The sequence below is a fragment of the Podarcis pityusensis genome (genome assembly GCF_964106645.2).
Source record: "Podarcis pityusensis genome assembly, chromosome: 13".
Lineage (NCBI taxonomy): Eukaryota > Metazoa > Chordata > Lepidosauria > Squamata > Lacertidae > Podarcis > Podarcis pityusensis.
Genome location: NC_138038.1, coordinates 22518059 through 22544966, shown reverse-complemented (window position 1 = coordinate 22544966; position 26908 = coordinate 22518059). Strand labels below are relative to the sequence as shown.

The 26908-nt window shown below is 47.9% G+C and overlaps 1 protein-coding gene across 3 annotated transcripts in view; it reads right to left on the bottom strand.

Moving 5' to 3' along the window:
* ARHGAP23 (Rho GTPase activating protein 23) overlaps positions 1 to 25032 on the bottom strand; it is a 164851-nt gene extending 139819 nt beyond the window's left edge. Inside the window, exon 1 of one of the 3 annotated variants that reach the window (XM_080979247.1) lies at positions 25009 to 25032. In XM_080979247.1, the coding sequence (XP_080835373.1) occupies positions 25009 to 25017 (9 nt within the window). In that variant the 5' untranslated portion in view covers positions 25018 to 25032. Of the gene's footprint in view, positions 1 to 80; positions 219 to 24406; positions 24620 to 25008 lie in introns of those variants that run through there. The other 2 variants (XM_080979244.1, XM_080979246.1) reach the window with 2 other exon arrangements.
* Between the last annotated feature and the right edge of the window lie 1876 nt (positions 25033 to 26908).

The following is a 26908-nucleotide window of genomic DNA, read 5'->3' as shown; positions in this document are numbered from 1 at the left end:
TATTCAGCGCAGATGCACAAGCACACACCCCACACACAAACCCCGCCAGACCCACTTTCCTTGCCCCGGCGCGGACTCACCTCGGGACTCCTTGGCGGCGGCGGCGGCGGGATCCCAACCAGGCAAAAAGCGACTCCATTCATCGGGCGCGGCGCTGGCCCCGACGGGGCGTACGAGCGGGGCGGGAAGCGAGAGCCGGCGGCGGCGGCGGCAGCAGCAACAAGCAGCAGCAGCAGCAGCAGCCAGGCTGGAGAGACTTTCGCTCGGTTGGGCCAGGCTGCCCAGGCGGCTCCGCCTCTTCCACGGCAGGAGGAGGAGGGAGAAGGGAAAAGGGAAGGCCGCGCGCCCGCTAAGCCGGCCAAGGGGCGGAGGAGGAGCAGGGGCGGGCAGGCGGGCCAGCCCCTCCTGGGGTGGACCGGCAGAGCAGTCGGGAGAGACCCCCGCCCCGGAGGGGGGGGTTTCGGGGCAGGCGGCGGAGAGGGAGAGAAGGGCGGGAAAGGGGAGACGGAAGCGCACACAGGGGGCGAAAGGGACGGAGCGGGGAGAGAAAAGTCGAGGGCTGGGGGAAAGAGGCCACCAGCCCAACCGGGAAGGAGACCCTCCCTCGAGGCAGGGGCAGAAACACGGACGTAGCCAAGGAGGGGCAGGGGGACAGCTGCCCCCCAATCAATAAAAAATGTATAACAAACTGAGGTTCTGCCTCCCCCTCAACAAAAGGCCTGCCGCCACCCAACAATAATCCTGGCTACGCCCATAGGCAGAAAGGCAGGCTTGGGAGACGCAAGAGAAAGGACGACGAGCGGGAGGGTCCTTGGAGATCGGGGCCGGTGGTCTCTCTCACACACACAAATGAACAGGGCAGAAAGACGAAGAGGGGACGCCTAGAAAAGGGTTTCCCAAACTTGGGTCGCTAGCGGTTGTTGGACTACAACTCCCATCATCCCTAGCTAGGAGGACCAGTAGTCAGGGATGATGGGAACTGTAGTCCCGGAGGGAACAGCTGGAGACCCAAGTTTGGGAAACCCTGGCCTAGAATAGAGGGCACAGCCAGGCTGTGCTAGCCCTACTCAAGAGTAGACCCAATGAAATAAAGGTGTCGAAGTTAATCATGTGCATTCACTTCAATGGGTCTATCACTTCCCAAAATGGGAAGTTTCTTCCATTTCAGGGCAAAGGAAACGACACTTCCAGGTGACATCTGAGGACACACAGCAGCATTAAGGGGCAGGACCACTTCAGTTCCCAAAGGCTGGGAAGTAAGGGGGAGATCAGCCACAACTCCCCTCTCAAAGCACCACCACCACCCCCACAATGTTGAACCTGTGTTTAAAGTTAAGTTCAATGCCTTAAGCCTGCGGAAGAACACAGCCCAAGACAGGAGGAGTAAGTATTGTTTAAGGGAAAGGCTGGCCCAGAACAGGAAGCTCAAAGGCCAGAGAATAGAAGAGATACCACCACAGTCCAATAGAATAGCATACAGGACCAGCTAAAGGGGCAGTGTGGGGTGGGCAGGGAGGGGGGCAGGAGAAAGAGAAAGACAACAGGCTGTCACAGCCAGGCACAGAAAAAACTGGCAATCTGAGGCCTGGCATCAGAGAGAACCCAGGGGCGGGCAGCCTGGTACGGACAGTCGGATGCGCCAACCATGCGCTGGTACAGGCTGAAGGAGGTTCATCACAAGGCATAGGTCACGGGGTGTTGTGTGTGTGTAAGGTTGCAGCAAGGATTGGCACATCCCCAGTGGGAGCAAGGAGGAGGAGCTACACGCAAGCTCGAGATGTGGTGTGAGGGATTTGTTTTTGGACCCAGGAAGTCTTTAAAAAAATATATAGAAGCACCAGTCTTCAAAGGAAGGCAGAAATGCATAGCAGCGGATAATAAGAATTCTTTGTGTTTCCACGGTATGCTTTCATGTGATCAAAGCATTTTACATACACTGTATTCACAGCCTGTCCAACAGCCCGGAACAGCAGAACCATTCCAGATTTTGAAACAGGTTGTGTGGGTGAAGGAGCTGAGACACAGAAAATAGTGGAGGAGGCACGATTTGAAATCAGGTATCTCCCAGCTCACTGTCTTAGCTGCAGCATTGTACACCAGATCTCCTCAACGTCCTTGATTGGAGTCCGCTTTTAGGGGCTGGAGGACCCATCCCTGAACAGAAGCAGTAAGAGTTGTCATGTACTGAGCAACCACAAGCCCGCCCGCCTGCCCCATTGTAGTGTTGGAGGGGCAGGAATGATCCACCAAGCTTGCCCCCTTTCTACAGCCAGGCAAATTTCCCCAATGCGTCAGGGACCTTCACTGCCCCAAGTTATTTTCCTGTCCTTCCATAAGAGGGGATGTGAGATCATATCCTGGCTAGTCAGTTAATCAATCAACTCCTCACGACTGGAGCGGGGAAGCTACGTAGGTATACGGATGCATGGCATGTCTTCCCCCATCTCCCCAGCTTTTAAACAGGAGCAGTCTGGTCCTTCTTTGTAGACACTGTATGATGTACAATCCTAGGAGCAGTGTGCCATCGGGGCAAGGCCTTAGGGCAGACGGCCAGCACCCCACCTCCAGAGAGGAGCAGGAAGACCCTTCCCCCCAAAACGCAGGAGGGCTGGCTTAACACATTTTGAAGTGAAGCAATACATGTTTACTATCTAAAGATAAGTCCAGAGATTAAGGTCTGGCGCAACCTCAGAAGTCAAGAGGGACACAGCCAGCTCAGGCATTTACCAGGGCCCTGGCAGAGAGAGAGAGAGAGCCAGTACCCTAATGCAAAGCAAGCCTTGCTAGATCACACCAAAGACTCATCCAGCCCTTCCTTGCCATTTCCCCACCAACAGACATTTCAGGGTGTCCTGTCTCTGAACGTGGGAGGTTCCATATAGCCATTGCGGCCAATAGCCAGTGACAGAACCCACCCTCCATGAACAGGTCTGGTCCACTTTTAATAGCAGATACCACATCTCGCCACAGAGTTAATTCCAAGACAAATTATATCCACCGTTCAAAGTAGTCTTCTCTTTTCTCTGTTCTCATTTAGAGTGCTGCCAATCAACTTGGCAGTGAATGATTCAGGACCAGGGGGTGGAGCAGGCAACTTACTTTATTTTTATTTAATTAATGGCTGGCTGCATTTATATACATACTCCTTCTGGCAAGGCACCTGAGGTGGTTTACAATTTTAAAATACTACAAGCAGCAAAATGGTAGGATATGTAGAGAGATTGAGTTTCTTCAGGCCAGCAGTTTCCTTCTGAAACAGGTTCTGGGTTCAAGACTTCCGAATATCCTAGGAATGGGGGATCTTAGGCCTGAGGGTCAAATGAGGCCCTCAAGGGCTCTCGCTACATGGGCCTCAAGACTCTCCCCTCAGGACACACTCGCACTGCAAGTCGCTTCCTTCACCAACTCTGCTTTTGTAACAACCTCCTTCAGTGTTTTTCGCCTGTCTGGGATGTTTCCTAGAACACCATTAGTCCTCTTGCTTGCCAAAATGGGGGGTGGGGGAAACTAGCCTTCCATAGAAACGTAAAATTCACATTTACTGCTCTGCCCACTACTGCCTCTGGCATGTGGCCCCCAGAAGGCTGCCCAGAATGGAATGTGGCCCCCATGCAGAAAAAGTTCCCTCACTTATGCAATAGCCCTACCCTTTCACAAGGGATTCCTGCCTTCCAATTCCAGGAACCTGGTTGTTGTTACAGAGCGACAAGCAAGCACTCTGCACGTGTTCAGAGTGAGTCTTTGCTAATCCATGCATTCCAGGGCTGACGAGCAGTGGTATTTTCAAAATGGACCCATGTGCTGAAAAACTAAGCTGTGGTTGAGAAGGGGGGAAACAAAAGGTGTAACCATGATTTATCAGTTCAGCGCACTGTGGGCATCTGGAGTTAAGCCTCACAAAACTGAGGGCCGGCACGTAGCTCAGATTCCACAGCTGTAAGACTGTATCCTATTTTGTATTATTTGATCATAGCTCCCTTTATCTAGAAATGGGGGGGAGAGAGGAATAATAACAAAAAATGAAGAGAATCTATGCCCTCTGCTGGCTCTGGAGTGCAGCACAAGGTAGCGAGGAAAGTGGAGATTCTTCCGTTTTGGGGTGAATTGAGGCATCACCTTCCTACCTCTTCCCAGCTCTAGAAGTTCAAGGCTGGATTATCTAAAGGTATGGCTGCCACCCCTTTGTAGTTTTCTTCCTGGAGGGAGAGCTACTTTCCCTTCACATAACAAAGAGAGTGGCGCCCCGATACAATAGGCAGCAAGCCGCAGATTAAAAATATGATAAACATAGAGATACCTTGGTAATATGGCAGTTTTCATTCCCAAAAAGGATATTACAGTTCAGCAGGGGGAGCAATTATCTGAAATCTATGTTCAGACTGATTCACTTTCAAGATTTACAGAGTATGGATGAAGCACAATTACTGCCAGGGGCTGAAGCACGCTAGCCAAGTGTTTGAACTGGACACAGTCCCATTCTTTGGACACCCATGCCATTGCTATATGAGCTCCTATAGCTTTCTTTATACTGTGCACTTTAAAAAAAAATATTCTAGCATGTTTTCTACTACAGAGCACTTTACTGTGTACATACCTTATTACAAGTGACTGCTCGCAGGTAGCGTTTGAGGACCGGGACATTTGAAGGGAAACCAAAATGCTTTGTTTACAAAGCTATTGTACTACCAACCTTACTATATGCTTGTGAAACATGGACCACTTATAAACGCCATCTCCAGCTCCTCGAAGGATTCCATCAATGGCGTCTCCGAAAAATTTTACACATCACTTGGGAAGACAGGCGAACTAATATCAGTGTACTGGAAGAAGCAAAGATCACCAGTGTAGAAGCAATGATTCTTCAACATCAACTTTGTTGGACTGGTCATGTTGTGCGGATGCCTGATGATCGCCTTCCAAAGCAACTACTCTATTCCGAACTTAAAAATGGAAAGCGTAATGCTGGTGGTCAACAAAAGAGGTTTAAAGACTGTCTCAAGGCAAATCTAAAAAAAATGTAGTATAAACACTGACAACAGGGAAACACTGGCCTGCCGGCGCTCCAGTTGGAGAACAGCCTTTACCAAAGGCTTTGAAAACACTCAAACTCAGGACGAAAGGGAGAAACGTGCTAAGAGGAAGGCACGCTTGGCAAAACTACACTGTGATCAACTCCCGCCCGTAAACCAATGTCCCCACTGTGGAAGGACGTGTGGATCCAGAATTGGCCTCCACAGTCACTTACAGACTCATTGCTAAAAGAGTGTTTATGGAAGACAATCTTACTCGGCTACGAGTGATCGCCAAAGATTATATCAGCCATCATTTATAGATAACAGAAGGGGCCTAGGATTCAATGGCTGCCCTGTATTGGTTCAGCCCCAGGGAATCCTTAGCAAAGGCAAACCTCTAACAGGATCTATATTTTCATTTATTTTTTTACAAAATGTCAACCAATCAACAGTACTGTATCTTTTACAGACAGGGCCTATTCACAAACAGGAGGCTTAAGTAGCCCAGTAGTCCAGCTGTTTTTGGACTACAACCCCCATCATCCCTAGCTAGCAGGACCAGTGGTCAGAGATGATAGGAATTGTAGTCCAAAAACAGTTGGAGACCCAAGTTTGGGAAACCATGGTCTCTAGATTTATGCCTTTACTATGTTCCACTTTGATTGTGGCAACATTTTCTTAGCCGTAGTGGCTAGGAATGTAAGTTGGCAGTCCCCAGTTCAAGCTCAGGATGGGAAACCTGTAGCCTTCCAAAAGTTGCTGGACTACAATTCCCATCATCCCTGACTATTGGCCACGCTGGCAGGGGCTGATGGGAGTTGGATCCAACACCTGGAAAGCCACAAGTCTCCCATCAGCACCTTAAGCAAATCATTATCCAATCAGATGTAAAATGGGGATATAACTGGCCTGCCTTATAGAACTGAAATTATAGATATAAATGCTTCTTCATCATTGAAATATGCTTTAAAAATGCTTTTTTGTTCTTAAAATAGAAAAAGGGAGGCAGGGAGAATGGGAATAAGACTGTGCATTGTATTTTTAAAGGTTCTGGGGTAGTATCTACACACTCCAACATAAGAAGTAAGCAGCATTCACATTTGAAAGTGCACCTAATTTATGACTGTAGTTTCTAAAGAACGGATATCCAAGACACGCCACTGAGTTTCCACAGAAAACCCACTGAGCAGAAAAGTGGACACGCCATAGAGATGAGGACACAGCTTTCACACATTCTCAATTACATAACTGTACAAAGGTAGACTCCTATCCTACACAAGAGTCAAAAGGGCCCCCTCTCCAATGCTGTACATCTATGCAGCTTATTCATCATAAGACCATATCATAGGACTCTAGGTCAGCAGGGGGTAATCTGTATTTTTCCACAGTCCAAGAGAATGCAATGTTTTTACTTGGGTCAGCACAGGCATTAAAAATGCGAGTCCATGCAATGATCACAAGCAGTTCAAGAATACCACTGAACAACAAACCCCAAACCCTGAAAAACTTAATTAGCACAGAACCTTCACTATGACATTTGTTATTAGATTCTCTTGCTAAATAAGATCCTGCTTCACATCACTGCATCTCTTTTCACTTTTTGGCCTGTCATTCACATTAAAAGGTAGAGAAACCCTATTCAAGGGGAAAGAGGCAACAGTAACTTAGAAATCAAATCCAACCCTCTGCCCAATGAGATCTTAGGTACACCAACATCTTCTCAAAAATAGGTGTGTGTTAGTGTCCTGATCTTCAACAAGAGTCTCAAAGAGTCTCAACATCTGGAGGGCCAAAAGTGCCGCACACCTGTTCTAACAGCTATGCACGACAGAAATTATTTTTCCATCTCCTGGAAAAACACCGCTCCACTCCATAAACTACCAAGCTTCTATAAAGCTGAGTTTGTGGCTTTCAAGGATGCTAAGCAAAATGAATTTATTTGTGTGTGCACAGATAAAAGGCAGAACAGAGATCCGTTTATCTTCCCCTGTGCTTTCCCTTATCTCTTAGGAGATATAGTTGTGTACTACAAAAAGCTAAGTGATCAAAAAGTTTTGGATTACACTCTTGGTTGTATAAGGTTCCTGTTTAGTTGCAAACTAGCATTTTTTAAATATATTTTTTGCTGGGGTGGGGGTAGATTTAGTAAGCACTCAATATGGATGCTGCTCTGGGAAATAAACATTTTATAAAACGGGGAACTATATTAGATCAGTCTTTTTAAATTAAACTTCAGTACATTCATCTCCAGCCTTTCTTCTGTGGAACTCAAGGCAGCGCACACTGGTCGTCTTGCACCAGAAACTGACCATATCCATGTTTGCGTAGCTTCAGGAAGCTTGCTGCATCACACACCACCTGGGCACCCCACTGATCTGTCAGGTCTTTTCTGTTCTTGGTCATTTAATGAAGACTTAAATCACTTAAGTAAAAATCAATCCATCCCAATGCATGTGTGAAGAAATGTTTCCTTTGATCGGCCAGGAAACTGCCTTCTAATGAGTCAGACCATTGGCCTAGTTCAATATTATTCACACTGGGCTTTTCCCATCCCTACCTGGAGATGCCAGAGTTTGAACCCGGAACCTTATTATAATGGTATGGGGTTGCTCGTGTGTAAGTTGCCGCCTCTCCTGGCTATGTTGCCTTGTTAAACCTTTCTGTCTGGACAGCCCTTCAATTCGTGGCTGCCTCAGTCGCTAGCAGAATCCGTCAGTGGGCGTTTCTTAAACCTTTTCCAACATAAAAGTTGTTTGACACCCAGTCTCCTCCTCCTTTCTCTGCGCAGAAGTCTTCTGCGCAGGGAGGGCGTGGGTAGTGGAGGGCCAGTGCTCTCCCCGCTGGTGTCCGGTGAAGAGTCTGGGAGCCCTCTCGCCGATTCCCCCATCTGCCCCTCCTTATTCCTGGTGTTGCACTGAATTGCTTCCCCATCTGCTGAGCTGCCTCTCTCCCTGCTGGGCCCTTCTCCAGCATCATTAGAGAGCCTTCCCTCCACCTCTAGCTCCGATGTCAGTTCCCTGACACTTATGCATGCAAATTTGCACCCTGCCTCCAAGGTACATCCCTGCCTCAGCTACTGATAATCAGTTCTGCAGGACCCTTGAGCTCCAAGGCTGGATCTATGCTGATCATAAAAACGCTTTTTAAAATGTTATTTAGCTCTCAATGCAATTTTACATTGACGGTTTTACATTGCTCTACAGCGCCTTCTAGTGTCGCATGTTTGCAGCGCATTTATAACGCTTTAACTGACCAGTACAGATTAGTCCCAAGTGTTTTGAGATACTGAACTCTACTGAATTTTAAGCCGATAAATATTTTGGTTCTATGAAATGAGGGAACAAGAGTAGCTGTAGATCAGTGGGAGAGGATGTACTTTGCATTCAGAAGATACCAAATCCCACATTTGGGACATAATATTCAGGTGGCAGATCGGGAAAGGTTATAGAAGTCAGATTTGAAATTTACAGCATGTTGTACAGTTAAAGAAAATTATATGGAAATGATGTACCGGTGGTATTTGACTGCTACTAAGTTAGCAAAAATGTATAAGACAAGTTCAAATATCTGCTGGAAATGTAAAGAAAAAGAAGGTACCTTTTTCATATGTGGTGGACTTGTAATAAAAGCTTTCTGGGAGATGATATATAATGAAATGAAAAAAATGATTAAAATAACTTTTGTTAAGAAACCAGAAGCCTTTTTATTAGGAATTACAGGTACCGATATACCAAAGGAGCAGAAAAGACTCTTCATGTATGGAACAACAACCGCTCAGATGTTATTGGCCCAGAGTTGGAAAGAAAACAAAGTCCCTACCAGAGAGGAGTGGCAAACCAAGCTGATTGACTATGCCAAAATGGCAAAACTGACTGGAAAACTCAGAAACCAAGAGGACAAAAACTTTATAAAAGAATGGGGGGAAATTATAAATTATTTAGGAGACCACTGTAAACAGATGGAAACAAGAGCAGGATTTTGACTCACTTGTAGTGTAAAAAATATTATGGACAATATGGTTTGATATAAAAATTGGAGTACGGATGAATATGCAGTTGTAGATGCTTAAAATGAGACCCCATGGAGGGGATGGGGGGAAGTCTCAAGATTCAGAGAATCTCTTTATATAGATTTGTTTTTTACAAATCTTGTTTGTGTTCATTTATATTTTCTGTTTGTAAAACCAATAAAAAATACCGTATTTTTTGCTCTATAAGACTCACTTTTTCCCTCCTAAAAAGTAAGGGGAAATGTGTGTGCATCTTATGGGGTGAATGCAGGCTGCACAGCTATCCCAAAAGCCAGAACAGCAAGAGGGATTGCTGCTTTCGCTGCACAGCGATCCCTCTTGCTGTTCTGGCTTCTGGGATTCAGAATATTTTTTTCTTGTTTTCCTCCTCCAAAAACTAAGTCTTGTGGTCTGGTGCGTCTTATAAAGCGACTTATAGAGCAAAAAATATGGTATTTTGTAAAAAAAGAAAATCCCATGTCCAATCTCTGGTATCTCCAGGCTGGGTAAGGCTGCTCTCTAAAACCAAGAGGAGCTGCCGCCAAGCTGGGGTATGCCAGAACTGGGAAGACAGTGGATCTCTGGATGTTGTTGGACTCCAACTCCCATCAGCCCCAGCCAGTATGGCCAATAGTCAGGAGTGATGGGAGCTGAAGTCCAACAACATCCAGAGGGCCACAGGTTCCCCATCCGTGGGTCCAGACAATAACAAGGAAGATGATCTTGACTGAGTATAAACTTCCTATGGAATACCCATAGCAAGCATTGTGCTGGAGTGAATCAGGCAGGAAAGATCCAGATGCAGAACACTGGGTTCCTTGTAAATGTCCCAGGCAAAATTCACGGAGTGCTTCTCCATTTGCTCAAACAATTGAAACCACCTCAGGTTGCTGGGCTGTTAGAAGCAGCTCTGCCCGATACCTTGTAGAGGCACTGCCAGTCAGAGCACTTATATGCTTATTATAATGTTTATTAAAATGTCAAAAGTGCTTTCCTTTTTTAACCACCACCACCCCTCATAAAACAACATTTTTAAAAAGTACACAACACTGCCAATAGAAAGTTTAAAAGTCAGAGAAACAGGCCAACAAAAAGCCAGCTATTTGCTGCCTTGTGGTTTATAATCACTTCGCCCGAGTTTCACTCTTCTGCTGTGTTCTGTGTTATCGTTTCGCTCGATATTGTTTTCCCGGCTTTTGCAAGCCGCCCCGGGAGCTTTGAAGGGCAGCAGAAGAATGTTCTGGAAGAAACAAACTCATAAATAAATAGAAACAGTGGATGCCTTATCTTCGCGGCTTTAAATGCTCTCTTTCTCTCCCAAGCTGTTTTAATAGTAGACTGCTTTGGAGAACGGGGACATAACAAAAAGGAAGGTTATCAACTCCAAAAGAGTAAGCGGGATGACATTCGCTGCAAGCTCAGTGTGTACTCAGTGAGAAACAGGGAATGGAAATAAGACAGCGCTGGAAGGAATGTAATGGCCCATGAGTGCATCTCTGAGGTGGGAGAGACAAGCAGCAAGACTATTTCAGATCGACATATCAAAGGTGTATCTGTGATGCACAGGCTAAACTTCTGGCATGCACTAGAGCTTCAGACAGTAGCTAAGGTCAATCACCAGGTAAAAAGAAGAGGAAGAGGAAGAAGCGGAAGAAGAAGAAGAAGGATGATGATGATGATTTTGTACCCCACCCATCTGACTGGGTTGCCCCATCCACTCTGGGCGGCTTCTGGCATATACAAAAACATAATAAAGTACATTAAACGTTTAAAACTTCCCCATACAAGGGCTAGGTTGTGTGTCTGTTGTGCCTTCTCTCTCTCTCTCTCTCTCTCTCTTCTCTTTTCTATCCCTCCTCTTTGAATTTATTTTTCCTTAGAGTATTACTTCTTACTGAAATAACTAGCATCCTGAAGAGCAAGGTAGGAAGAGGGCAGGTAGACACTGTTGTTCTCGGTAACCGAGTGGGGAACATCTGTGGCCATCCAGATGTTGTGGGACTCCCAATCTCCATCAGCTAGCATGGCCAATGGTCAGGGGTGATTGGAGCTGGGAACCAGCAACATCTGGATGTCCACAGATGTTCTGCACTGCTGGCACAAGTCCAGTCAACATCTCTTATTGCCTTCTGCATTTGCATTTATCTTGCCATATAACAAAGTCTTACATTGTTTGTCACAAGAGGTGGGGATACTAAAGGGCTCTCCATAAACCTGAATAAAACTACTCTAACCAACTGCTAATAAAATAAAATAAAAATAAACTGAAGAGCACGTTATCCTAAGTTGCTCCCACTTACAATCTTGGGGCTTTTGTTCCATGTGCCACAACCGCCACCCACATGGGGCCTGGAGGAAGCAAACACATTCCTTTTCCCGACTTTTTAAATATTTGCCTGGTTCCTCCTCACCCCAACCATGCCTGTCCTATCTTCTCTGCCCTTATTTCAGGCTGGGAAGAATTCAGAATGGAAATTTCTTCCTCCAAGGGGGGAAAACAGGGTAAAGGAGCTGCTGAGCAGCTTGAACCCTTTTTTCTCTCTTTTCTTTTCGCGTCATCGCATCAGAATGGCTCTGAAAGGGTTACTAAGGACCAGGGCTCAGATCAGTGGCAATCTTGGATAAACAAGGGAAAGCAGCTGACAAGAGCATGGGAGGCTAAGAGTGGTCTCTCTTACAGGAGACAGAAGGCAAGGGTGGATTAAGGCTTATGTATACCTTATGCTGACCCATATTTTGGAGGGCTTTCTTGACCTAACGAAAATTGCTGCTGCCTGATGATTAACTACTGAGCATCTATTTACAGCCAAACCACCACCAATACCACCAAGACAGGATCAGGTCTAAAGACCTTTGGAAACCATGGCATTGTTGCATCAGCACAAACAGAAGCAGCCACTCATGCACTATTATTGCGTAAATGGCATGTTGCAAAACACACGTGCCAAAGAGATTTTAAAAAACAACCCGGTTTGGAGAGGTCCCAGATGATGCTGACAAGCTCCCATGAAGAGGAACTGCTAGGTCCAAGCATCTGCAAGATGAAATACAGAGGGACAGCCAACATCGTGTCCTCCAGATGTCCCTGGGACTCTCAACTCCCCATCAGCTCCAGCCAGCATGCCCAATGGTGAGGGATGATCAGAGATGTAGTCTGCTACCCGTTGTAGAAATTGCAGAAATCACAGTCTCTGTCCCCGAAGGGCCAACCAATTCTGTGCATGTCTAGACAAGAGCGATGGTTAAACTGGAGCAATGGTCTGAACGCATAATACCAATCCTGGCCCGACTGCACTGACTGCCACTTAGTTTCTGGGCCCAATTCAAAATGCTGGTTTTGACCTACAAAGCCTTATGCATCTCAGGACCCTAATATCTCAAGAGTCACTTCTTTCCATATGAACTAACCCAGACCCTGCAATCTTCATCTGAGGCCCCTCTCAGTGTGCCCGCTCCATGGAAGGTCCACAAAATGAAAACACAAGAACGGGGCCTTTTCAGTGGTAGCTCCCCACTTGTACAATGCTCTCCCAAGGAGGCTCACTTGGCATTATCACTACACATCTTTAGGCAGCAGGCAAAAAGGTTTCTCTTCTACCAGGCGTTTGGCTGATTAATGTTATATGGCTTTTTAAATGCGCACGTGGGAGCGGGGTTACTGGTTTGTTTTTGTTTTATTATGTATTTTTCTGTTGTGAACCGCCCTGGGATCTTCGGATGAAGGGCAAAATGCACATTAAATAATGATAATAATTAATAACAATAACAGAAGTCTGCAGTATGGAGCTGTGCAATAAGCTTCAGCAGCAATCCGAGAGCGCCATTATAAACTGTAAAACGTGTCCTCTCAGGATGCCATCAGCATAGGTGGAGCAGGTTTAAAACCTACAAGGACACGATGGGGAGAAGGCCAGCCCCAAATCCCCCTCCCCTTGCGCTGTACACATCTCTCAGGATTATTGCAGAAGACATTTTCTTATCGTACAGTACCTAGATAACTTCGTAAGCCTGCTGTCTCGCACAAAGTTGTCTCTGAAAAGAGTGCTGCTTGGGCCTTGAGGGCAGCAGAGCTCTTGCTTCTTAATTCAGGGCTCAGGCAGCAGCTTCTGAGTGTCAACAAGGGAAAGCCACTTTGCCTCATTTCTTTTTATTTATGACATTTAGACTCCACTTTTCTTCCACCACAGAACCCAGTGAGGCATCTATGCCTGTGGTTCTCAAACTTTTATTTCCCCCCTCACAGATCACTTGAACATTGATAAAGCAGTGTTCGAAACTCCCATTGTTCTAGGTGCATTTTGCGACAGGGAATTTCAGTACTGCGCCTAAGATTTCAGATGAAAACTGCAGAGTGGAAAGAAAGGAGGACCTTTTCCTGCCTCCCCACTTCCAGCTACTCTCTGAAGACTGCAGAAGAGACCCTCTTAAGAATATTAGGGACTGGGCAGGGGAAGGAGTAGACCATGTGAAAAATGAACATAATATTTTAGCTGCAGTTCAATCATTTTCAGCTTTGTATTCTTGTTATTAAAAAGCACGCCTAGACACTCCACTGCAGCGCCCATAACCCAGGTTTAAGGTGTCATTTAGCTCCTAGCTTTCACATCTCAGTTTATAACATATAAAGGTCTTGGCAGACCCATCTAACAACATTTCCCCCCTCCTGTTGTACCCATTGGAATGTGCCGCGCATTATGTTTCCTAATTGTAATTTTACAGACGTGCCATGCAATACCTGAATGAAGCTTGTGGACCACCAGCAGGCCGCTGACCACATGCTAGAAACCTGTGGTATGTGCGAGTCCCTGGTGAGCACCCGTCTAGGCACTGACCAGACGGAGACGCAGGCCTTGCTTTTCTTCTGGCAAGGCAATTGTGGCCTCCTGCATTTCCAGGCCACACCCTGAGACACATTTGCTTATTATTCCATTATATTACTCCACGGCTGCTTCTGTAACATGATCACAGAGGGGAGGGTGGGATGCTAGATTTAGCTCCACCGTCATCTGCCCTCCACTTTTTAGACATTAAAAATAGTTGATTTAAAACAAGCTAAGCCCAATTAAAACTGAGTTGTCTGGGAGCTCTGGGACCGGCTACCTGGCTCAACGCTATCTTGACCAGAAGTTCGCTAGATTTAGCTAAAGGAGGAGGAGTGGGGCTACATGACCAAGGGGTGGTCTCTGCCCACCCCAACTTACACAACTGAAAAGAGAAGCAGGGGGAGTTTTCCTCCTCACAGGCAATTTAACCTTGTACAGTGGTACCTCGGGTTACATACGCTGCAGGTTACAGACTCCGCTAACCCAGAAATATTACCTCGGGTTAAGAATTTTGCTTCAGGATGAGAACAGAAATTGTGCAGCAGCAGTACAGCAGCAGCAGGAGGCCCCATTAGCTAAAGTGGTGCTTCAGGTACAGTGGTACCTCAGGTTAAGAACTTAATTCATTCCGGAGGTCCGCTCTTAACCTGAAACTGTTCTTAACTAGAGGCGTGCTTTCACCAATGGGGCCTCTTGCTGCCGCTGCCACAGGATTTCCGTTCTCATCCTGGGGCAAAGTTCTCAACTCGAGGTAACTCTTCCAGGTTAGCGGAGCTTGTAACCTGAAGCGTTTGTAACCTGAGGCATTTGTAACTCGAGGTACCACTGTAGTGGTAAGCTAGGAGCAGAAACCGGGAAGGCAGGATCAGCAAGTGCCAAGGTTTCACACCTGTTTGGGACTATGTTAAGCACCGTGATCCTGCTTGACCCCAGCCCACCATTTGAGCTGTCAGTAATCAGCATGCAGGGGAGCGGGTGGCGCTGTGGCCTAAACCACTGAGCCTCTTGGGCTTGTCGATCGGCAGGTTAGCAGTTCTAATCCACGCAACGGGGTGAGCTCTCATTGCTCTGTCCCAGCTCCTGCCAACCTAGCAGTTCGAAAGCACGCCAGCGCAAGTAGATAAATAGGTATCGCTCCAGCGGGAAGGTAAACAGTGTTTCCATGCGCTCTGGTTTACGTCACGGTGTCCCGTTGCACCAGAAGCGGTTTAGTCATGCTGGCCACATGACCCGGAAAGCTGTCTGTGGACAAACGCAGGAATAATATGTATAAGAGCAGAAGCAAACGAGCAAAGGCCATACGGTGGAAAAATCTGGAAAATGGATCCCAGACACTGATGCGCTGGTTCGCTTTCCACCCCTGCCTAAAATCGCAGCAAACAGCCTTCAAAATAGGGCAAGTCGCAGCTAAGGATGCCAGGAAAAGGAGCACAGGGATTAAAGTATACATTGGGGTTGCAGGGGAGCTGCCCTACATGCAGCTGAGAGAAGAGAGTGGTCTCCAGCTAGGATGAAGACAATAAATATCCAATCCAGGGAGTTTGGGGTAGGAGGGAGGAAAAATGCAAGAATGCAGGAATTGTTTGTCTGAAAGCCAGAAGAGGAGGAGCAGCTGCAGACAGCAGCAGATCCTGCAGACCACGCCCACAGCATCTCCAGGGACATCAAGATTAATCAGGCCTTCAATAATAAGGGAAGAACACAGGGGATTGAGTGAGAGCATATGCTTCTTGAGATGAAAGCAGAGCCCAGGCTCCGAGTCCAGTCAAGCTCAGGCTGCAAGCCGAATCATATCTACTCATGAGCAAATGCTATTGAATCCAGTACGTACTCAGGAGCAAGTTCTATTAACCCCAGGCTAAGTGAGGTTAGGACTGCAGCCATAGGCTGTGTTTACACTATACCTTTTGAGGCATATTCTTTCCCTCAAAGAATTCTTGGCTCTGTGCTTATTCCCTTACAGCAGGTTTTCTTTTCTTTCTTTTTTAAAATAATTTTTATTGAATGATTTTATGTTACAAAACAGAATACAGCCATACTACCACTAAATATAATTAAGAAATAAAAATTACATACATCAATATTTAGTTTATTTGTTATTTACTGTCTTATTTTCTCCTAAACATTCCATACAAAAACACACCTATGTGCAGACACCCACACAGAATGATAATAATGAAAGTAAATGTTTTCCCCTTTTATCTTCCAAAATCTTTTCTTCAACTTTGACTTCCTGTCAAGTCCCTTTGCATATATTTTATCTTACAGTCGAATGTACACAAAACAATAAACCTTTCTATATAAATTTTCCAATACATTCTAAAAACATAATAAATCCTTAATTGTTGTCCACCTCCTTTTAGTTCCTTTATCACTCAAATGCTAGCACAGAGTCAAAACTATTTTTGTATTTTTGAACATATCTTCTATAACCATCCCATTGTTCCGCAAATTTTTGCTTTGAGTTTCCTCTGAGTTTACTAGTCAGTTGAGCCGTCTCCACCAATTCCTGTAATTTAATTTGCCAATCTGTTATTTTTGGAGTACAGCAGAGGTTTTCAACCTTTTTGAGTCCACGGCTCCCTTGACTGACTACATCCTTTCTGCGGCACCCCGTGGGGCTCAGGAGCCCAGTTATGTCACCCCTCGCCTGCAGAGCTGGCAGCCTCTCACCCCTTTTCGAACACCCTCCCTTGTGGAGGGTTTCCTCAGCCTCCTCTCGTCTCCCCTCTCCTTGGGAGTCCTTTGGGCAGCTGCTGTTGCTACCGCTGGTCTCTGAGCTGACCTCCCTTCCCCAAAGAGTGGTGCCTCTTCCCACTGTCCCACAGGTGCCTGGGACTTGTCTATCTATTCCCAATAGCAAGCACTGGCAAACTGGCTGGCTGGGCTCTCTTGCTTGCTTGCTCCAAGGCCGCCTCAGCTCCTGGCAACCAGCACCTCCTGACCAGCCCCAGAGGCACCATTCACCTGGGGACCTTGTAGCCGGAGCAGCTGCAACAAACAGCTGTGCAAGCCCTTTGGGAGGCAGAGACGTGAGAGGGAATCAGAGGAAGGGAAGAGGGACAGAGGCCAGCATTGCCTGCGGCACCCCTGACCATCATTCAAGGCGCCCCAGGGTGCCACGGCACACTGGTTGAAACCCACTGCCTGTTTACAGAGTTGAAATTCCCAGCAACACCTTGACAAAATATAGTGCCCAGAGATCTTTGAGGGATAGAATGTGCCTCAGATGTACTTCGATGGAGCAGCATGCGAACAGCCTAAGTCTCCAAATCCATATTTAACGCCTTAGGAGAATCTGAAAATAATAATAGTGTCCTTGAACACGAGCAAAGCATATTTTGCTCAGACCTGTGTATCAGTTCTCAACAAATCAGGGATTAGGTGCCAAGGTAATAGAGAGGTGGGAGCAGCGATGCCTCATTTCAGAGATCAAACCTAGCTTGATCAGGAGCTGTTCCTTTAATCAGGAGACGTAGCAACGTCCTCTTCTTTTTGTTCAGAATAATTTAAAATAGCAGTACTTGTTATATGAGAAGGTCAATGGGCACACCTGTGCAACTCTGGAGTTCCTTTCTGCAGCAAACCTCTTCCAAAATCACAATAAGCTCATGGGCACAAGCGCACCCAAAGGGTCTTAACAAAAGAACTGACCATACTTATCGGTCCACCAGAAAAAGCCCAGAAGAGCAATACAAGAAAGGGGAAGGAATCACAACTCCTGTTCATTAGATCTCCCTTTGGAGAAGAAAGGAAATGGAGCACCTGTAAGCATGTGAGGAATGCGATATGAACTCACACTGATGTACAGTTCGGCCACCCACGTTCCCACAAACATTTTCCCTTCCAAACGTACTCCCTTGATAACGATGGTTACATGAGAACTATCACCTTGAGTTAACTGTTTTAAGTAGAGCTGTGAATGTTCTACGACAGCTCCAACACCAGAGTTTATCAGGCACAATAAAAATCTGCATCCCCTAGATTTCAGCAGTTTTTGTTTTATTTGTTTTTAAGTGTCTAGTCCTCATGGTTAGAAAGGGTTGGAAGTAGCTGAGAAATGCCTCCAGAAGCATTCAGAAGTGTATGTGCAGAGAAGCGGGGAGGCCCAGCAGGATTTCCAGTGGTTACAGAGGGAGTAGCTCTCTCCTCAGGATGCGGAAGCAGTGTAAAGTTTGTGAAATAAGGAAATATACGCAACTTTGTACACACACGGCACAGCATTACATTTTTTATTTCAAAATTTGCAATTCCTTTTTGTTTTTGTATTTTACTGTTGATATGGTCTGTGGGTTGAAGTTCTCTCTCTCTCTCTCTCTCTCTCTCTCTCTCACACACACACACACACACACACACAAACTTACCTATATGGATCCTGAACACTTTGCGAGTCAAACGTTTCGGCTCCCAAACGCCGCAAACCTGGAAGTGAGTGTTCTGGCTTGCGAACGTTCTTTGGAACCTGGATGTCCAACATGGCTTCCGCGGCTTCCGATTGGCTGCAGGAAGCTGCTGCAGCCAATCAGAAGCCGCACTTTGGCTTTGGAAATCGAACTGACTTCCAGAATGGATTCCGTTCGACTTCTGAGGTCCCACTGTAATTGTCTGAGGATCCCTACCCTTAAATTGTCTATGAAATATAAACAAGAGACAGAATAATCTTTTCAAGGGATATGGGAACAGGAAATGAGGATAAGAAATATCCACCTAACCCTCAAGATTAAGAGTCTCGTGCTCTGCCGAATAACTTTCTCCAAAGAAACCTGGAAACTAGTTTTTTAAGGGTGTTGGGAATTGTAGCTCTATGAAGGGTACACTCAAGTTGCCAGTATTCTTTGGAGTGGGGCTTTAGATGCCCAGATAAAAGAGTCCCAGAATCTCTTTTTACCAAAACAAAAAAAAAAAGTACAGACAGGGTTTGACGTAGTGGAACACACAGCAACACACATTCTGTATCCAGGGCAGCTGTCTACCAACTCCACCTGGTACGCAGGCTGAGACCCTACCTGCCCGCAGATTGTCTCGCCAGAGTGGTGCATGCTCTAGTCATCTCCCGCTTGGACTACTGCAATGCACTCTACGTGGGGCTACCTTTGAAGGTGACCCGGAAACTACAACTAATCCAGAATGCGGTAGCTAGACTGGTGACTGGGGGCGGCCGCCAAGACCACATAACATAATGAAAGATCTACATTGGCTCCCAGTACGTTTCCGAGCACAATTCAAAGTGTTGGTGTTGACCTTTAAAGCCCTAAACGGCCTCAGCCCAGTATACCTGAAGGAGCATCTCCACCCCCATCATTCTGCCCGGACGCTGAGGTCCAGCGCCGAGGGCCTTCTGGCGGTTCCCTCACTGCGAGAAGCAAAGCTACAGGGAACCAGGCAGAGGGCCTTCTCGGTAGTGGCGCCCGCCCTGTGGAATGCCCTCCCATCAGATGTCAAAGAGCTAAACATCCGATGTCAAAGACTTCTGGAGGCAGCCCTGTTCAGGGAAGTTTTTAATGTGTGACATTTTAATGTATTTTTAATCTTTGTTGGAAGCTGCCCAGAGTGGCTGGGGAATACATAATAAATTATTATTATTATTATTATTATTATTATTATTATTATCTGCAAGGAAGCTTTGACAAGGAAGCGTGCATTTCGACATCAGATGCCGCCCTGGAGAATGAGCTCAGTGCCATTGGGCCCTGGCATCTGTTTCAGAAGCTGATACAGAGTCAGCCGCTCTCCAAAATATAATTACATATTATCTCTCATATAATGCATTAGCAGCTGGGATACAGAACACGCCGCTCTCTGCCGAATTGGCAGCGGGAATGCATTTCCACTGAGCATGCGCAAAGTGCACTCCCCTCCGCACACCAGGCAAACCACAAACATCCCCTCCTTACCGCTACAGGGTGTTTTTATTCAGGTAAGCTTTTAAGGGTGACGAGTTGGTGTAATTTTTAGAGCTGGTCTAATTATTCTTCCTAGGGTTTTATGAAATTTTAATGTTTGGACAAAGGGTTTTCTTTCTATCACTGAACCGGGCATTGCACCATTACCAGAACATTAGCCACCTTGAACAGTTTCTTGGAAAAGGCAGGATATACATTTAATAAACAAACTAACTAAGCTTGGAAGGAGAGGAGGCAGGGAAGCAAAGTTCCCAGAGATCAGGAGAGAAACCATTATACGTGATTTGTGGTAATAGCTGGGGTCATCTTGTGGCTACGAGAACAAGCTATGATCTGGGAGAGGGGCCAGTTCCAGTCTCATCTCAAGCCTCGAAAACACTACATAGCTGGCCTTATGGGAGCCCCTATCCATCAGCCTCCGCTCCAACAGAACACCAGCCTCTCCTACAGGACTGTTGCAAGGGTCACTGTGGCAATATATGCAAAATGCTCGGAATAATGGAAAATGCCACGTCTTAGTACGACCCAGTGAGCCGCAAAGGAATTCAAAGAAAGGAATACATTCTCTGCCCAATAGTGTTCCTGGACCCGGAAGATGCCTGCCCTGCCTGCAGACCTCTTTTAGAGACCCAGGCCCCTCACTCAACCCCATATGAAGTTGCCCTATATAATACCTAGACCACATTCACTTCTTTTCAAGTGTCCCTTGTTTGCACAAGATGCAGAAGGGACGTGGGTGGCACTGTGGGTTAAACCACAGAGCCTAAGGCTTGCCGATCAGAAGGTCGGCGGTTCAAATCCCCGCGACGGGGTGAGCTCCCATTGCTTGGTCCCTGCTCCTGCCAACCTAGCAGTTCAAAAGCACATCAAAGTGCAAGTAGATAAATAGGTACCACTCCGGTGGGAAGGTAAACGGCGTTTCCGTGCACTGCTCTGGTTCGCCAGAAGCGGTTTAGTCATGCTGGCCACATGACTCAGAAGCTGTTAAGCTGGCTCCCTCGGCCAATAAAGCGAGATGAGTGCCGCAACCCCAGAGTCAGTCACGACTGGACCTAATGGTCAGGGGTCCCTTTATCTTTACCTTAAGTTGGGGGGGGGGACCTAACCTCTGGGTGGAGGGACAGAGAGAAAGCAGACAGGAGGGGCAAGGAGAACAAAAATGGGAATGGACCAAAACAGACTGGGTGGTGTATCAGCATTTGCAGGAAGCATCCAAGCCACCTGGTGGCATAACTTCATTAGAGTTTACAATTGTTTTTATCTGCTTTTTGGACTGGCAATGTTCTCCCCAGGAGGGGAGATGCTCCGTTCCTGGAGCTAATGGGATACCAGGCCGATGGATGGAGCAGGAAGTACCCTAACCCCACCCACCGCAAGCACCCCGCCTTTGACATATTATCTCTGAGTCAATGTAGCCCTCAACAGGGAAGGGGGACGGATCACCACAGCGGATCTGCAACCATCTTATTCCTCTCGCAGGTGATGAGATGCAATATGGGACTTAGGTTTTGGGGGGCTGTCAGTCAAGCTGCCCTTAGCGAGCCACCATCACGCTTGCCTCCACCCCCAATCTTGAACCAGTCTCCACCACTATCTGAAAGGGAGAAGGGAGGCAAACAGCAACAGTGCCTCCTCCCTCTATGTTTGCTTGAAGAGGGATGATGGGTGGACGGCAACAGTGAGGAAGAGGGTCAAGAGTTCTGGTGATTGGCAGGGACCCCACCACTGAGCAGTGTTAGAAATTAGCCAGGCGCCAGGTGCGTTTTGCAACTGGTGCAGGACCAATTGCAACCATGTGGAGATCTCTGGATGCCCAGATGGCAACTGGGGAGAGCAAAATGTCACTTAAGAGAAGGATCTGAAATAAACCCCACTGCAAAAAAAGGCACTTAAGACATTCCATTGTGGTGACCGTAACCTAAGTTTTGCAATTAGGTTTTGTATCTGAATTTCCAGCACTGCCACCAAGGTGTGGGCCTGTTCAAGGATCCATCCTAGAGTGGAGAAGGGAGAATTAAAGAACCTCACTCAACAAATTTCAGCAAGTGAGTAATCTGCAATTTTAGGTGCTTCCAAACTTGTCGGCCTTTTTGCAGATGAATTCCACAGCATGTCACTGATGCAACAACGGTGCATTCGAGGTAGATTTATACTGGACAATCCACACATCGTTCCATTTTATTAGTAGTTCTGCAATGCTTCCCTGTGTTTGCTGTCTGGAGAGGCACTCTTGCACTACAGTGTGACAAAAGTCAGACACAAAAGAACCCTGGAACATTTGCGATGGGTACAGATTTCAGCAGGAAGTTACCGGACTAATTGGAAACGAATTCCCAACCTGAAACCTCTGCAGGCAGCACTGAAAGCGAGATCACGAATAAATGCCCTGGGTACCATCATGAGCACAAGTCATCACGAATGCACAATTAAGAAGGATGTGAGGCCATTTGAAAGACTGAAATGGGAGCCAACAGCCACACTTTAGGGACCCATTTCAAGTAAATGAATGCCAAGGCTTAATCCTATATAGCATGTCCTAATAACAAACTCATTCTCCAAGTCGGAATCCAAAACAGGGCCATCCACACACAAATGGGAGGCATTAGCAAGTTCTCAGGGGGACCTCAAGGTTCACAGAAGACCAGAAACACATTTAGGGGCAACAGGGTGGGGGAAACAGGCCAGTAATAACTGATCACACTTAGCACTTTGAAGGGGCAGTGTGGAAACTGATAGAGTAGGAATTGTCCAGACTAGGAATTTTCCAGACTTGAAAGGGAAACCAAACAGACCAATTCTTCATGCACCAAAACCAAAGGTCCTAATTAGGTATAAACATGAAGGATGGTGGTGGAGGCACAGAGAGCCAGAAAAAGATGGATACACAGGTCAGCATTTGCACATGGTGCCAACCAATCTATGGTGAATCCTGTGGCCCCAGGCAGCCAACTGTACTCCAGTACATATATTTTGTAAAAATTGGTCTTCTCCAACCTACTACCCTCCGGATGTTTTTGTACTACTAATCTCATCAGCTTCATCATCAGGGATGATGGGGCTTGTAGTCAAAAACATCTAAAGGGAATCAGATTGTATAATGCTGGTCTGGGGATTAAAAAATGTCATTCCATTACAATAAAAGCGAGGTCCACAGCTCAGTAACAGATCATCCAAAAGGTCACAGGTTCACTCGCTGGCTTCTTAACACAAGGCTGGGAAATATTCCCTGTCTGACTCTCTGGAGAGCCACTGCCAGTCATACTGAGCTAGCTGGGCACTGACCTGCAGCTTTCCCAATTATACCTGTTAGTTCCACCTGTCAAAGCACCTGCTGGGCTCCCAATATCCAGACCCTACACTGTAACCCTCAGGGTGATCGCCAACCCCACATAAAGCACCTTACGTCCCAAATAATTCTGCCACTCGCCAAATTTCTGTGATTTTGCACACAAGCTCTGTGTACCCCAACCTTCTGCACCAGCCCCACACTCAAAACCACAGAATCTTGATCACCTGCCCACTGCCTCTACACAGACATCCACTGCACCCCATATTGTGCAACTCACACACATGTCCCACCCCAAGGATCCTACCTCTTAACCCGCTGGCACTGCCTGACTCTCAGCACCCCACAGACCCACCCAGGGTTGCTGCGTAACCCCAAATCGTTCACACAGATCCATTGCCTCCTCCAACTCCTTGCTCCTTCCCTTGGCGACGGCGGCCCCCACGGACCTCTGCCTTTCACCTACTGCACAGACAACCCTGCCCCACACAACCCTGCCCCTGAATAACCCCCCAAGCCCCACACGATCCTCGTACTCTCCTGGCAAAGTGGATGCCAGCCTACACGAGGCGACGCCAGAATAAACGTGTGACAACCTCTCTTAGAAGGCGCCACGGTATTTCTCTCTCTCCCCAAAACAAAACCAAAAAAAACGGCCGAAGATACTTTGCCCTTGGGAACAGCCCAACCCCAGAAAATGAAAAATCTTTTACCCACCGCACGCAGACCCCGCCAGAAAATTAAATCTCTCCCCCTCCCTTCTTTTGCCCTGTATCCCAACCAGACCCAGAGCTCGGGTTCTGCCAGCGTTGAGCAAACCGGCCTCTCTTCGCATCCACTTTCTATTTTTATTTTTAATTTTTTATTTTTTTGCAACCCACGCCACACCGCCAGCCTCAGCCCGGCCCCACGGAATGCCCCATAACCCCGAGCGAAAGCTTCTCCCGGAGCCCCAAACGCGGGCGCATCCTCCCCCCGCGCGCGCACGCTCTCCCTCGCACCTTAACGCGCGGCTCCCTCCCTGTTAGACTCCCACCCTGTTTAAAACCCCACCGCCGCGCCAAGCGCCAGCCCACCCCCACGCCCTACAACCAGCATCCCCCCTGCACCCTCCTCTCCGCCAGCCCCACGCGTTACTCCCGGAGTTGCAACGCTTCTCTCAAACCCTCACCTCCCCCACCCAGGAAAAGTCAGGCACCCCACCCTGCGGTCCCTTTTACAACTGACCTCCCCACCCCACTCCACGTCCTACGCAAATACAGCCCCAGCCCCCCAGCATCGAAAAGATCCAAGCGAGCACCACGCCCTGCCGCCAGCTCCGATCCTCCGCCCCCCACCCCCGGCAGAGCTGCCTGCCGCCCGGCCCCGCTTACCTCTTCCATGCTGGACCCCTCACGGTCTCCAAAGGGCGGCGCCGGGGCGACCCATGGGGGAGAGGAGGAGGAGGAGGAGAAGCCCCGGGAAGCGGCGCCGGTAGCGGCGGGCGCAGCTGCAGAGCGCGCGGTCCTCCCCCTTGTGGCCGCCTGTCTCTCGGTCTGTCTGTCTCCACGCCGTGGCCCCTCCCTGCCCATTCCCCACTTGCAGCCATCCAAAGACGCAGCCGGGAGAGGGTCATGTGAGGAGGCTCCTGTCTCTTTTGCACGCTGGGGAATGGGGTTGGGGGGGGGAGAGAGAGAGAGAGAGAGAGAGACCGGCTGAGGGAGGGGAAAGACAGGCAGCGCCCCCTCCCACCCCAGCTCCGCCGTCTGCTTGCCTGATGCAATTCTCCCTCTATCCCACCCCACCCCACCTTTTGCAAATCTACCGAGGGGAACGCCAGGTCTGTTGGATTGCTGCCCCTCCCTTAGCAACCCGTAAAGCTGCTATTATCATCATCAACCCATTCATGAAGAACCTACAACGAGGGGGAGGTAGTACAAAAAAAATCAACACCCCCCATGCAATAAAGACTGATGCAATAAAGCCCCCTCCCCACCTCAGTCATCGCTGCCCCACATCTTTTGCAAAGCGGAAGAGAAAACGCATGGTCTTCCAAGACGCTGCCCAGCCCCTCCTGTAGTAGCAACCCGTGAAGCTGTTGTCTTCCCCCGTTCCATACAGATGCAAGCAAGCGGTGCTTCCAGAAAGCCCGCTCGCCAAATGCAACGAGCGCGCGCGCGCACACACCCACACCCCACCACTACCCCCTACATAGGCTCTCCTGAGACCTCGTCTTTAGCAACCCCAAACAAAGATTGCATTCAATCCACGCGCGCCCCCCAACCCCCCAGGAATCGAGAGAAAGATCAACACGTGCCCTTTTTGCAAATCTTGGGGGGGAACCAAATGCATGCTAAGAGGCCTCCTCTTGGCCACCCTTGAACATAGGAAGCTGCCATATACTGAGTCAGACCATTGGGTTTCTCAGTATTCTCTGCACTGACTGGCAGCAGCAGCAGTCACGGGCTTCAGGCACGGGTGTCTCCCGGCCTTGCTTGGGATGCTGCGGATTAAACGTGCGTGCAAAGCAGGTGTTCTACCGCTGAGCTGTAGCCCTTTCTCAGTAATGTATCACACACGTCCAAATTGAGGAACAGGCGGGAGCTGCTTTCCCTGATGGAAGGCGTATTTACAAATCGGGGTGGCACGGTTATGGTCTTGTGTGCTGCTTTCTTGGTAGCTTGGAAATGGGGGAGAGTTAGAAAATCACCTCCATATGGTGTGCTTTCCGCAGTACAACGTCCTCGCTTCTGGTGGTCTCCATGCAAGTTTAGTGTGCTCAGCACCAGATTTAGGGTGCTGCCACAGAGTTTGTCCTCACAGGGCACCGAGCCAAGGGGGCGCAAAATTGACAGGATCTATAACTGAGAAGAAGGGTGGAACTGTGGGTTAAACCACAGAGCCTAGGGCTTGCTGATCAGAAGGTCAGCGGTTTGAATCCCCGCGACGGGGTGAGCTCCCGTTGCTCGGTCCTTTCTCCCGCCAACCTAGCAGTTTGAAAGACGTCAAAGTGCAAGTAGATAAATAGGTATCGCTCCGGCGGGAAGGTAAACAGCGTTTCCATGCGCTGCTCTGGTTTGCCAGAAGTGGCTTAGTCATGACCCGGAAACTGTATGCCGGCTCCCTCGGCCAATAAAGCGAGATGAGTGCCGCAACCCCAGAGTCGGCCACGACTGGACCTAATGGGCAGGGGTCCCTTTAACTTACCTTTATAACTGAGAAGAGTCATTTGGGGTGCCCAATTCTAGCCTTGCATATTATGAAATGACCAAAGTCTGCCCCTGGCGTGGTCACCACCTGATTCCCCCCTTCCCTAGACAAGTTGTACCCCATCTTTCTTTCCAGGACCTCAAGGGTAGTGTACATTATTATTATCATCCTCGTTTTATTTATACCCTGCCACTCTAGGTGGCTCCCAACAGAGTATTAAAAATACGATAAAACGTCACATTAAAAACCTCCCCTCAGATGTCTTCTAAAAGTCAAATAGTTGTTTATTTCCTTGACATCCGCTACCAAGAAGGCCCTCTGCCTGGTTGCCTGTAACTTCGCTTCTCGCAGTGAGGGAACCGGCAGAAGACCCTCAGAGGAGAACCTCGGTGCCTGGGCTGGACGATGGGAGTGGAGACGCTCCTTCAGGTGGTTCCTCCCCACCCCTTTATCCTCGCAACAATCCTATGAAGTAGGACTCAGCCAAGGCCACTCTCTAAGCTTAATGGCGCAGCTGGACTTTGAACCCAGGACTTTGTGGGCCCAGCCCAACACTCCAGCAGTGAGACTACAGTACTCTCAGTGAGAGACTGTGCTTCCCATTTTTTGCAGATCTGTCTGAGAGTAAGACAAGGCAACTGCTCTTTCAGGATGGATAATAAACACTTCTTCCTTTGTTTTTCCTC